Source organism: Argentina silus (assembly GCF_951799395.1).
Source record: "Argentina silus genome assembly, chromosome: 18".
In the NCBI taxonomy this organism is placed as follows: domain Eukaryota; kingdom Metazoa; phylum Chordata; class Actinopteri; order Argentiniformes; family Argentinidae; genus Argentina; species Argentina silus.
This window is the reverse complement of record NC_139672.1, coordinates 9,718,198-9,731,780: the sequence shown is the minus strand read 5'-3', so window position 1 is coordinate 9,731,780 and position 13,583 is coordinate 9,718,198. Positions and strand designations below refer to the sequence as shown.

General features: G+C 41.5%; 1 protein-coding gene across 2 annotated transcripts; it reads left to right on the top strand.

Moving 5' to 3' along the window:
* Positions 1 to 2,633: 2,633 nt before the first annotated feature.
* elovl1a (ELOVL fatty acid elongase 1a) lies at positions 2,634 to 12,853 on the top strand. 2 transcript variants are annotated; one of them, XM_083689820.1, is made up of 8 exons: positions 2,634 to 2,767; positions 6,969 to 7,069; positions 7,270 to 7,460; positions 7,718 to 7,798; positions 8,182 to 8,238; positions 8,613 to 8,718; positions 9,256 to 9,395; positions 9,546 to 12,853. In XM_083689820.1, exons 2-8 carry the CDS (start codon positions 7,009 to 7,011, stop codon positions 9,900 to 9,902), a joined length of 993 nt encoding a protein of 330 aa, XP_083545946.1. In that variant the 5' UTR covers positions 2,634 to 2,767; positions 6,969 to 7,008; the 3' UTR covers positions 9,903 to 12,853. The 2 variants fall into 2 exon arrangements, with proteins under 2 accessions (XP_083545946.1, XP_083545945.1); XM_083689819.1 differs by lacking the exon at positions 2,634 to 2,767 and adding an exon at positions 5,434 to 5,697.
* Positions 12,854 to 13,583: the final 730 nt, after the last annotated feature.

The following is a 13,583-nucleotide window of genomic DNA, read 5'->3' as shown; positions in this document are numbered from 1 at the left end:
TTCCCTTCTTGTTTCCCTGTAATCAGACATGCAATATGAATGCCTTCCTATAATATCCTATGCTTGAAAGATACACACTTGCTTTCCTTCCAATAAATCACTTTGTGAAAACATTGTGACAAGGTAATTTAAAGATTTAAGAAGTCACTGTGTACTGTGTGCACGCGCGCGTGTGTGTGTGTGTGTGTATGTGTGTGTGTGTGTTTGAGAGGGAGAGCAATAGAGAGAGAGAGAGAGAGAGAGAGAGAGAGAGAGAGAGAGACGAGTGAGATTGAGTGAGATAAGGAAATAGATCTATGCTTAGCTCATCAACACGCTCACTTAAGGGTACAACGTTTTGAACGTTCATCAAACTGTTATGAAATGTCATGAAAATGGATGAAACTTCATGCTGGTATCTCCTCCTCCTTCGGCAGTTAGTCAATGCTTCACTCTCTGCTCCTCATACAGTATCACCATCAAGGAGCACCAATTAGCCCGGGTTGAGAGGAGCAAGAGAGACCCCCTGGTGCTGAGTCAGACTGAGAAGCCAGCCTGTCTGAATCATTCATGCTCTGTGGCTCACATCCTCTTCCTCTGTGTGAGAATAGGCTGATGAGACGAGTCATACTACACTATTGAGTGGCAAGGGCGGTATTCGCACTATATGCCAGGCTCTCCATTTAAATGGAGAGGCTGACAGCACAACCCTAATGTAATGTGGGGATGGGAGGCGGTTACGTCCGGTGAATTTGACCAGCGCCACAGAGAGGAGCTGAGGTAGGCGCCTCAAATGGAGGCGGAGGATTTCAACCGGATGTTGTTCCAAACATATCATTGAATGCACAATACCTGCGAAATGATGGCATTGAAAACCTGTTCTTCGGCTAACTTTATGCAACGCGTGACGGGTTGTAAACAAGAGCACGGGCAGAAGAGTGGGCGGATTAGAGGAAGATATGTCTGTCTGTCTGTTTGTATGTCTCTGTCTGTATGTCTGTCTGTCTGTCTGTCTGTTGGTTGATCTTCTTCCTTCACTTTATACTTAAATACAGTGTTGAATCTTTCTTTAGTCCCATTCAAACATGTCACATCAATTGAGAGTTTTAACAACTGATCACATTATTTGTCCTTAGTATCTTCTGTGAGAGTCAATCTCAGAATCATGCAATGGAGGCTTTGTGACAATATTACACATTCAAGAAGCACAGTCTGGTTTCACCAACTGAAAGAACAATGATTTCCATTTCAGACTGAAAGAAAAGAACCTGGGGAAGAATGGAGCTGATGCTACTGAGGGAAATCAACTTCCTGAGCCACAACTCACAAAGGCAAACTTGAGGAGGCCTTGTCTGCAGAAATACACTCAGTAGGAAAGAGAGATACACAGCCATCCTCTTTACCATATCAATGAGACCTTTTGTAAGAGAGTTCTTTCTGTAAACACCTTAGTTTGGGTTCTGTTAAGGCAGTGGTTCCCAAACTTTTCACCCCCTCATGTAAATGCATGCATTTCTTTTTGGTACTGAGACTGCAGTCGGCTATTCAACAGGACTGTTTGGGAAGGTAAATCACAGATTAATTTCGCGTACCCCCTAGATCGATCCACGTACCCCTGGGGGGTACGCGTACCCACTTTGACAATAGTGGTGTTAGGGGATAGGATATTGACTGTCTTGTAAGGGTGTAGTGGAGGATGACATGAGTGTGATTCTGTTGTCTGAGGGTTATTGAGGATGGGTGGAGAAGCATAAACATAGGAGCAAGAACAAAATACAGGACCATTAAAGATGTGTGGGATGATGATGATCCCTTAACATTAAATTAACGTTGTGGAAATGCCTCAGTGAATGGTCATTGCGCCTGTCTCCGTTGCAGGGGAATGGAAACAGAAATGATTGGCGTGGGCATAAAGTGATTATAGTCACTGTCAGTAATCAGTCTGCTGAACCTGAAACACATCATCACATCCCCAGCACTGATGAGATGAGATACAAAAAAAAAAACATCGACATAAACCTGGCCGTTGTGCTCCTCTAATTATCCCTGCATGGCCATAAATTGGCTGAGGAGAAGTCTAATGTGGTAGTCTATACAGTGGCTATTTGACCATGTAAGTGAGCCAACCATTAAGCCAGAATACCTAACTGAGTAAGAACTATTTATATATTAGATTAGACTATTTATATATATATATATATATATATATAGAATAAAACTCATCGTAATAAAAACGTTGCCCAAATTATTGGACATTGTAAATGTATTATAAATGTATTCATGTCACTACAACAGATACGGAGATATAACACAATACTGCTGCGGTTTGCTTTCAGGGTGAAAGGTTTAATGAATGATGAAAAAAGTTCACATGCATCAACTATTTTGCAGGAATTCTGTGGTACCTTTTAATTGACTGTAGGCTCTCCAACATGCGTCTTTCTTCAATCTGACTTCCTTTACAACACTATTTATCTGTTATCATATCTTGACACCTGTGGGCAGAATTGGATGAGGACACAGATGAACACGTGGTAAACCACATCACCTGCTGGTCAGAGAAGGGGTTGCGTTGACTTCATACACTCCTTTATATCCCTTGACCTTCTGCGGCGCGGTATTCGTGTTGCGCTGGAGGAGGTAAGGTTTTAAGAAGGTTACAAACGTTTCCAAGAAGTAAACTTCTAACAATGCGGTAAACCTCCATTACGCTGGCTAATTGTAGGGCATAACCAGGGCTACTGCATTTGCAACCCTGGCGTGAGTTCACCTAAGTCCCCTTTTTCAGGTGAGTGCATGATTGATTGCGATTGCGACAGATGAACCCAAAATGCCGACAGAACATTTGAGTGCTAAGTAGCAATTCATTGAGACAAGTGGATACCTGTCGTCCTAATGTATTTTCCCAAGACCATCATTTGCATTTTCGTTACTTTCTTCATTTAAAAAAAAACGCAATGAAGTGTACATGTAAAAGCCAGTAAAGTTACCAGACATCAACTAATGAAATATACCCCTTTATTATTTTAACACTTATAAATCTGGCCTACTAAAAATGATCAATTTGGCTACTCCATTGTTTGTTTCTGTTAACATAGGCGACTCAAACAGTAAAGTTGATCTTATCTTAAACAAATTATCCAAGATGGCTTCAAGTCGAGTTAAAAAGCAATGAATGTTGCTTTCATTAAATGTAACCGGATTCCTTGTGCTCTTCAGCAACAGAAATGTTGGTATTTGTATGTGAAAAAGACAGGGGACGCGTTTCTTCTATTGTGTACATTTTGTTTGATAGCCCAGTCTTTGTGTATGCACATGGTATGGTGTGGCTCTAGGTTTCTCCTTGCCCCTTGGTTTCGATTATCAGCGTCCTCACAGGTGTTGGGAATAGGGTTTCTGGTTGTTTTTGTGCCCTGGATTTTGTTTGGGCTCTACGCAATACTGAACAATATGATAGCAGATCCTTGCATTTAATGAATATGATACAATGCTTTTTATTTCTACAAAAAAAAACATGTGAAACATCCAAATTAATCTCTTGTGCATATTGTATTTACAAGAGCAGCTAAAAGTGGTCAGAGTCTGTGTTGAAATAATGCGTATGTTGTATGTTGTCTGCGCCATGGAATTTGGAATTGCCTCATAAAAAGATGACGAAGTGGTGAGACACAAGCGAAGGATTCCAACAGGTCACTGTCACTGAAAGGTTAATTGACATCCTGAAAATCAGGCGATGTTATTGCATAACTTCTAATGCTGTTACAGAGTTTAACTAACAACCAAATAAAGACTATTCTCTATCTGCATTTATCATAATAGAATATGGTCTGTCAACATCTCCTCCCAGCTCGGAGTATTCCGAATATGTCTCCCGGCTAATTTTTTCGTTAAATTGATTGAGCGCAAATGGCAAGTCTTGTGGGCATTGCAAATTATCTTGCCATATAAACATACCCACAGGGAATATTCCTATGGGATGGCTCTATATGCGTCTTTGTACCTCCTTCACTTACCTCTGCTGTGTGGTAACTGAATTTGCATGGTCCCGAGGTCAGTTATATATTACCTTATTTCACAGCAATGAGAAACAGATGACGGTTAGGTTAGTCTCGTTGGAGAGACGTCCTTTGTGGGAACCATTTTTATAATTCGCTCTAGGAATGTGGGATTTAGTAAAAAAAAAAAAAAAGATTGGTCAATGGGAACCTTGTGTATGGCAAACACATCTCTCACACTGGTCTCCCGAAAGTCAGCAAAGCCTCACCTTATTACTGAAGCAGTTGATATTTACTTGTACCATATGACATGATTCCATTTAGCTAGATCATTTGTTTACCCATTAAGAGAGAGATTGGGTCTCTCAAAATCTCATTGTTCTGTGCAGTAAACTGTGGGTTGACTGTTGAGTGAGTTGTTGACCCTGTCTGGTTGGTATTTTGGTGTGGTCTGATGGCCTCTCCATTAGCATGTATCCCACACTTTCATTTTAGAGATGTGAACACAATCATCCCCCCCCCTTTCCCCGTCTTCATCACCCTCTCTTCTCTCCACTGTCCTCCCTGTTTTAAATCAAGCATGTGCGTCACCTTCAATCCCCTAATTTCTGATGCTTTATTCATATTTGAATGCTACAAAGAAAGCACTCGTCAAACTCATACTGTGTCTATGACCAGTTTGTTAGTGACGTCATGTGTAAGCAATGTTGAGGTAATGGCAGATCCCTGACTGTGTCTGGCCTCACACCGTCCTCAAGTCCTATCCGATGTGTAAACTGAACACATTAACATTTTCCGTGTCTTGAGTTTTCTATGAACTCTCGTGCAAAGATTCTTGGCATTCCACGCAGTCTTTCATCCTACGATAAGGGAGGGAGGTTGAGTCTATTAAAGAGGCCTGTCCTTTCCCATATCCCCTAACGCCCTAGGGGAACAGGTCCAACCAGAGCTACTGGAACTCAGGGGAACCTGTGGTGGTGTGACTGTGACACACTTAGCGTAGGTGGGACGCGGCAGGAGAAAGGCCTTGTCTACTATGTGTGAAGTGATTATCTGGCCTAGCCGGCAGGGTTGGTCTTCATAGGTGTATCTGTACGTGTCCGTTTTATAATCCCCCTGCCCCAGACCCGTAGCTTTCACCTTTACCCTAATTCAGAGTTTGTAATATGCCTGATTAGCATGATATCATCTTGATGTGTTAGTATTGCTTAACAAAGAGCTCATTCACTCTGAAGAGGTCACTATTGGTTTCTCATCTTATACCCCTGCCTACATAACAGAACCCAGCCCTTCCGACAGCCAATGGCCAAACCCTCTTTCTCTGTGAGGCGAATCGCAGAGAAGCAGAGTGGGGAGAAAAGGTGGGGCTAACTGTTGGAACAGGGTGTGGTCCTGAAACTCGGTGGGCGTTGCCTCAAAATCCTGTGCTTTGGGCCTTTGGGTTTAAATCCGAGTTTCATCCTATTCCTGTCATAGCTGTCCTCTCACAAGTGCACATCTCTCCTGGACTGTCTCCTCTGACTACCTGTGGATATTTCAACATTTGAGGGCTACAAAAAAGGAATTTTCCACTCAGAGACTAGCATCACTCTTCAGTAGCTCTCTCTTAGTCTTTGACTGTGTTTAGCTGGGGTTTCCCCAGAGTGGGCGCTCTCTCTCCTGGCTGTATGCCTGAAGGCCCTAGGGACTAGGGGACGGTGCTGTGCTGAGGACAGAAGCTCAGGTGAGTCTGCTGCTAACTGAATGGTTGATTGTGGTATCAGGGATCCCCAAGTGATACCAGCGTAGTCATCTATTTGTACCCTACTACTGTGAACATGATGGCTGACTTACAGGCCCCTGTTTGTTTGGCCTCTTTCTTTTATTTAAATCAGGACAGATTTTTCTTTTGACCTGAACTGTAGCCAGACCAGTATAACTTGATGGGTACACTCTCCCACCTTTTCCCATGTGTTTAAGGTTGTGTCAGGTGGTTAGCTGCTGTTAGGGTTAGAAAAGAGAGGAAAAAGAGAATATAATTCTTTCTCTCTCATTCATTCATTGTTCATTCATTCTTACTTCATTCTTGCCTTACTCCCCCTCCCTGTCTCTCAGTTTACTTGATCTACTCAGTAAATTCCTATCTAGTGAACTCATTATGTGAGTTTGACATACGTAGGTTTGACATACCGGCTCCCAAATGGGCTCACCTTTCTCTCTGCCTCTTTGCCTCACCTGTTAGACTGGCTTTGTTAGTCATTGAGAGAACAATTGTTTGAGTGGCTAAGGAGATTTTAAATGCTTTTGGACAAGTCCTTTGACACTCAATATGAGGATTTTATTTGTATGTTGTCCTTGTTTGTTTAGATTTTCTGGATGTTAAATCTAATGGCTAAGCTTACCTCTTCATTTGTGTATGTAGGTCACAGTTAGACTGTTGTTGCTAGAACTGGCATAATGTCACAGTTTTTTGCATATAGTATACCCTGAAGTCAAGATGACAGGGTTTAACTTGCTCCTACTTTTAAATTCAAAATGAAACTTTATGCAAAACAACATTTTGGAAGGAATTGAGCAGTGCTGAGTGGAATTGCTATCGGCTACCAGTGAACACTCCACAATACAAGATATGTTTCTTATAAAACTAATTCTAGGAATTCTTGTGAATCATAACAAATCCACAATCTCACATTTGACATGGGCAGACTGCAACCTTGTGATGTGGTTGTGAAGTATTTATTTTGGTTTCTGTTTGTTTATCAGTCATTTATGGTGGCACTGGGTAAACTCAGGTATATGATAGGCTTGTGCAGCTGTCCTCTTGTTTGTTTGGGGGAGGGGGCAGGCAGGGACTATGACAAGACTGCTTTGTTTCTTACCTCTTGTCACTATGCAGACATCATCTTATCGAACAGCATCCTCTGTAGGCATAACCCTCCATTTTATTGAACCACCATCTTCTCAATAGGCTATGTGGCGTTTTCAGCAACTTACTCCTCTTTTTGTGTTTTTCAGGGCTTCATCGACTAGAAAGCGGACATAAGAGTTATTCAAGATGCTACGAGAATTGGGATCAAATGCGATGAAGATTTACAACTATTTTGTCATGAGAACTGGTGAGTGCTTGTATGTGGGATCCCACACAGTTATTGTGGCATTTTTCAAGAGTGCCAGTGTGTTGGAGTGCCTTTGGTGCTTTCATCCTTTTATTCATGCACTAATGTTGGTTAATTTCCTGTTAGTCATGGGAATTAAATGTGTGTGTGTGTGTGCGCCCCTCATACTCTGTACTGATGTGTGTATTGATTGTCCTCAGATGCCAGGATAAGGGACTACTGGTTGATGAGTAGCCCGTTCGAGATGACCACCATCTTGTTGTGCTACGTCTTCTTTGCGTTGTATGCTGGGCCCCGCTTTATGGCCAACCGAAAACCGTATCACCTCAACACGGCCATGATTGTCTACAACTTCTGCTTGGTGGCTCTTAATGGCTATATAGTCTATGAGGTGAGTGAAACTGTTTCATTCAGTGAAATGAATGAATTCAGCTATGTTATGCAATATTTTGTGAAGGTAAATTACAAAGTCACATATTTGGTTCCTCACCCTGAAAGGAGTCTATGGACAAAGAACTGTCCCTTTAACTAGTTCAAATGCAGAGCCTGAGAATAGATTTAATAAAATCTCTTAGGAGGCACATACTCTTCTAGTTTAGTCTTTCCCCAATGTTTAAGAGTTAATGGTATGCTTTCTTTGCTTCCTAGTTATTCATGTCAGGATGGGGCACCACTTTCACCTGGAGGTGTGATCTCTGTGACTACTCAAGCAGCCCACAAGCTCTCAGGGTAAGCTAACAGAATCAACCTTTGACCCCTTGACAGACAAGTTATCCAAATTTGGGTGACGAAGAGCATGCCAGTTGAAATGCTGTGTTAACGGTCACTGATGTGAACTGCAAATAGTATGCAGACATTATCTTATAGACCTGCTGCTGATGTCGTACATGGCCCTTTGATGAGTCGTATATTTTTATATTTTGTTAAAAATATTTAAAATATTTATTTTTAACATATTTTGTTATGGCATCTTTTGTGTCTACCTGCTTTGTAGCATCTAGTTTCAATATTGCGATATATATTCCATTCCTTTAGGGGAAACTGGTTTACTGGATTGTTACAAATTATATTCCTTCTTGGACTTACTTAAATTCTGTGTTCCCTCTTGTCAGATGGTTAGAGCGGCCTGGTTGTTTAATTTCTCTAAATACATTGAGCTCAGTGACACGGTAAGAATATTTATCTCTCCAAATATATTTGTGAACAAACATATTGTGTCTATGTATATTGTCATATGATATATCCTCAATCCTGATCCTGGAGAGCCATGGCACTGCAGGTTTTTGTCCTAGCTCAGCACTGACACCTGATTGAGCTAATCAAGGACTTGAAGATCAGTTGATTTAGTTCCCTCAGGTGTGATGGCACTAGGCTGGGACAAAAACCTGGACCCACTGCGCACCCCAGACCAGGGTTGAGTATCACTGGCCCTAGATCATTTTGGTTTCCGATTTTATGCGTTTGTCTTTTGTATCATTTTCCTCTGACGCCTTTTGAGAATGCAAATGATGTATCTGAAAGTAACCGGAACCCTTCGTTGCAGGTATTCTTTGTGATGCGTAAGAAACACAGCCAGATCACGTTTCTCCACGTCTTCCACCACTCCTTCATGCCCTGGACGTGGTGGTGGGGTAGCACCATTATTCCTGGTAAGACTTGCCTTATCGTGATATCATCATCATCATCATCCTCAGATAGCATGGTGGTGCTCTGCCATTCATTTAACCAGAAATATTAATATTGCGCCCCTTTTCTCCACCCTTCTCCGGAAGTATAGTTTAGTAGCTATAGTAGGAGCTTATGGTCTATCGATCTGTCTGCCTTAAACCAATCAAACCATAACAATGATTATGATGCAGTAATGATGATTACATGAATCATTGACAAAGACATTTAGAAATGCATCATACTGATGGTCATTACAGTGTAATGCTGTATGTTCCTTGAGGAAAAAGCGACCCTCAGTTATGAACCCTATGTTACTGTACATTATAAGTTCATTAGAAAAAGCTATTTTATTTCATGATCAAATTAAGCTTTATTGGTATAGCACGTTTCATACATAGATGCAATACAATGCACTTTACAGGAAGAATACATGAAAACAGACGGAAAAATACTGACACTTGTTGCATGTTGTGATTATAAGAATGGCTTTTAAAGTGTGTTTGTTTTGCTATCTCCAGCCGGGGGAATGGCCTCCTTCCATGCCATGGTGAACTGCATGGTCCATGTGTTGATGTACTTCTACTACGGCCTGTCTGCTGCAGGACCTCGCTTCCAGAAATACCTCTGGTGGAAGAAGTACATGACAGCGATCCAGCTGGTATGTGTCCTATCGTAATGATGTTGTGTTGAAAAATGCTGTCCTTCCAGTTTTAGCGGTATAACCCCCCCCGCAACATACACAACCACAACCACCATCTATAAATAAATCATTAATCATGTCTCTTCTCTTCTTTGCCGCCCTCTTCAGACCCAGTTTGTTCTGGTATCCCTCCACATCAGCCAGTACTACTTCATGGAGAACTGTGACTACCAAGTGCCCATGATCATCCACCTCATCTGGATGTATGGAACCTTCTTCTTTATCCTCTTCTCCAACTTCTGGATCCAGGCCTACGTCAAGGGCAACCGGCTGCCCATCATTAAAGATGAAAAGCTTAAGCAGAACGGCTTCACCAATGGCAGCTCCGCTAACGGCAGCTCCGCTAACGGCAGCTTCTCCAACGGCACCACGACAGTGTCCAATGGCAAGCAGCTGGAGAACGGGTCCACGCATCACCACACCAACGGAAAAGTCCACCAAGTGGGCAAAGTGAAGGAAGTCTAGCCTCAGAAAGGGCAAACAGAAATGACACTGAAGGAAACCTGCATGAATGCCAAAGATTCAAAAATGCTACTACTCCTCTTTCTCTTTTTCGATCCATTTCCTCAAATATATATTTTTGTATTTATGCAGTTATTTTAGGATATGAATGGCACAAAGGATTTGGTAATTGGTCCCTATTCTTGCCACACTGTGTTTGTTCGATGGTGGGTGGTTGAGGGAACTTGTAGGGCACATTGAATGAAGACGGAAGAAATTGACCTCACTAGTCTTCATCATAAACCCACGTATGAAACGGCCAATGATGGCCCTCCCACCCACTGACTATTTCTTCTGGTTGTTTGGCTAGTATGACCCTCCATGTACGCTTGAGAGCATTTCTATTGAAAGGACTTGAACACACTTGTAAATAACATGTTTCACTGTTAAAACAAGGTGGGGTGTGTCGTCAATGTCTAGAATTTGTTAGTTATTTTGGTGCTGTTTTGTTTTATTTAACTTTTGAAATAAACAGATTTTAAATGAAAGATTGAATTGTAAAAGATGAACAGGTACAGTGTCCTGCGTAAGTAACGGGACAGTGAATCATTTTTCTTTTTGGCTCTGCACTCCAAAAGTTTGGTTTTAAAATCAAACAGGTTAAAGTAGAGATTCTCAGCTTTTATTTGAGGGTATTTGTGTACATATTGGTTTCACCATTCAAAATTACCACCCTTTTTAGATAGTCCCTGTATTTTAGGCCACCAAAAGTGATGGGACAGATTTATCAAATGTCCAAATTAACCACTAAAGTTTAGTATTTGGTCGACAATCCTTCTGCTTGGAGTCTGCGACCCCCACCAGACGCAGGGTATCTTCTCTGGTATTGCTCTGCCATGCCTGTACCTCAGCAATTTTTCAGTTGTTTGTTTTGAGGACATTTTGCCTTCTCTTTTCAGCAAATGCAATGCTTGTTCAATAGGATTTAAATCTGGAGATTGACTTGGCCAGTTACTTACCGGTTATTGGCCCTAAAAAGGTCAAATGTTTTGGGTCATTGACTGCTGTATGATGAAGCGACGTCCAATGAGTTTGGAGGCATTTGCTTGACAAGGCGAGATGTTTCTGTACACTTCAGAATTCATCCAGCTGCTGCTATCAGCGGTTTCATCATCAATAATGACAAGTGAGCCAGTTCCTGTGGAAGCCATACATGCCCAAGCCATACCACCCCATACCATATTTCACAAATGTGGATTTTGCCATCACTCCATTATATGTTAGTCTTTGTCTCCTCTGTCCACAAGACCTTTTTCCAGAGCTCTGCAGCCAAACTGTAACCTGGCCATACTGTTTTTGTGGCTAACTAGTGGTTTGCACCTTGCAGTGTAGCCTCTGTAGTTCTGCTGGTGGAGTCTTCTGCAGATGCTAGTCACTGACACATTCATGCCTACCTCCAGGAGAGTTCCTGATCTGTGGGACAGTTGTTTTGGGGGTTTTCTTAGTCATGATGAGCATTCTTTGGTCATCCACTGTCCCACTGTCTTCCTTGGACTACCAGGCTGCTTGCGATTTCTGAGCTCACCAGTGCTTTCTTTCCTTTAAATGTTCCAAACTGTTGATTTTGGTAGGTTTAAGGTTTTGGGAATTTTTCTAATTATTTTTTTCTGATATTTCAGCCTCATATTGGTTTCCCTGACTTTCATTGTCTCTTTGGTCTTCATGTTGACAGACACCAATAGCAGACTCCAAATGCAAAGCCTAGAATCGATACTAGACTTTCAGAGCTCTCGTATGCCTGCGCAAATGATGTGACGGAACACACCTATCAAATCAGTTGTGCCATAGCTTTTGGGTATCCTGAAATAAGGGGGACTATGCATAAGTGTTGTAACTTCTGAATGGTGAAACCAATATGTATGGAAATACCATCAAATAAAACCTGATAATCTCACATTTAACCTCATTTAACCTAATTATTTGATTTCAAATCCAAACTTTGTGTAGAATTTAAAAAAAAGAATAAAAAAAAAAAATCCTTCACTGTCACATTACTTACACAGGGCACTGTATTTGAAATGTCTGGTCAGTGTTAATCAGGTAATTATTTGAAATTATTTTTAATATCCTGTAGCATGTCTTTAACAGAAGCACTAGTGGACAGGCAGGGTCCTTGTATGGCTGAACAACAATGTGCACGTTCAAGAGATTCTGCACAGAATATTGTATCATTAGGTCAAATGCTTATCCAGGCGTTGTGAAGATAGATACCAATGGAAAGAACGGTTTCCCCCCACTCTATGCATACATTTCACCAGGCAGTGGGTCTCATTCACCTCTTGGATGATCCCTGGGTAGATGGTGTGGTCGTACACCAGGGCACACCATGTACCACTGCACTTCTTCTGGTGTGCTGTGTATGGGGTCTTCTGTGTGGTCATCTGTGGGATTAAAGCTGAAACACTTGAGGTTTTTTGGCAGTCGCACTCCAGATTCCCTGTTGCAGAACACATGCAGCTGATGTCGCGGCCAGCTGCATGTGTTCCAGGTGACCACCTGGTGGAGCCTCATTGTGGACGGTACGGCTGGAAGGTCAGCTGGCGTTTCTTTCACTGCATCCTCCACAGCTTGCTCCTGAATGTAAAACAATGTCACCTTCGATTGTCCCTCACTCAGAGCTTGGTTTAATCCTTCAAGTACCTTTTTCCTGGCATTACTCCTCATATGAGCCTCTTTCCCCTTTTTCCGCTGGGCACGCTGCGCTCCCACTCTGTGGTCTTTTTGCCTTTTCTTCTTCCCTGTTTCTACCTCTTTCCTCCACTTCTCTTTCTCTTTCTCTAAGTACTGCTGTCTCCTCTGTTCATCAGCATCATGCCCGGCACGGTAGCGCCAGGATTGCAAATCAATGCTAATGTTAGCTTTTACCTCAGGAATAGATGCTAGCTGTGGAATGTAATTCAACTGTCAAGGTCAAGGACAAACTTAGTTATATAAATAAATAAATAAAACTTTGAAATTCATTTGTCTTATTCTGATAATTTGAGTAACAGGGTTGCGTTGGTTAGAGTGTCACACTCAATCAAGGCTGAAAAGATTGGAAAAATAAGAAAAATAGAAGAGAGGACTTACCTTTGGGATACCCATGGTGTTAGCAAATGGCTTGATGGTGTCATTTTCTCATGTGACTCATTGTTTTTTCTCTTCCTCTGCCAGGCTAAATAGGTTTCGGTAACAGGGTTGCATTGATGTTGTGGGACACAACTTTAGTGCATAATTACTATTATTTAAAATATGTTGATTAAACAAATTGTTTTAACACTTACAAGAGACATATATCAACAAAATCATACCAAAAAGAGTAGATTTAAAACTTATATTATTAACTTATATATTACATTTGACATGCAAGTTGGTCATTAAGAAGGTGGGACAAGAGAAAAATTTCATTTTAGGGAATCTTTAGAGCTATTTGGCATCTTTGAATAATATTTTAGAAACACTTTTTCTACAACTATATTTAAATTTTGTCTCAGGATAAGTATAATTTACACAAGTGCATGTTTTAGTATTTTGTACATGGATTATTTGAAATTTCATGGGAGGGACAGAAAATGTCTTCTTCTGGGATGCCCCATCTACTGATCTGCACAAAATCAGGGCATCTCAAACAATGCAATTCCTCCCACCTTCATGGTTTATGGGTAA

Excerpts from the sequence above, each read along its gene's own strand:
- elovl1a (XM_083689820.1), top strand. The coding sequence starts at position 7,009 with ATGCTACGAGAATTGGGATCAAATGCGATGAAGATTTACAACTATTTT. Across the intron at positions 8,239-8,612 it reads ACATTGAGCTCAGTGACACG|GTATTCTTTGTGATGCGTAA; the intron begins GTAAGAATATTT and ends CCTTCGTTGCAG. Across the intron at positions 9,396-9,545 it reads ACATGACAGCGATCCAGCTG|ACCCAGTTTGTTCTGGTATC; the intron begins GTATGTGTCCTA and ends CGCCCTCTTCAG.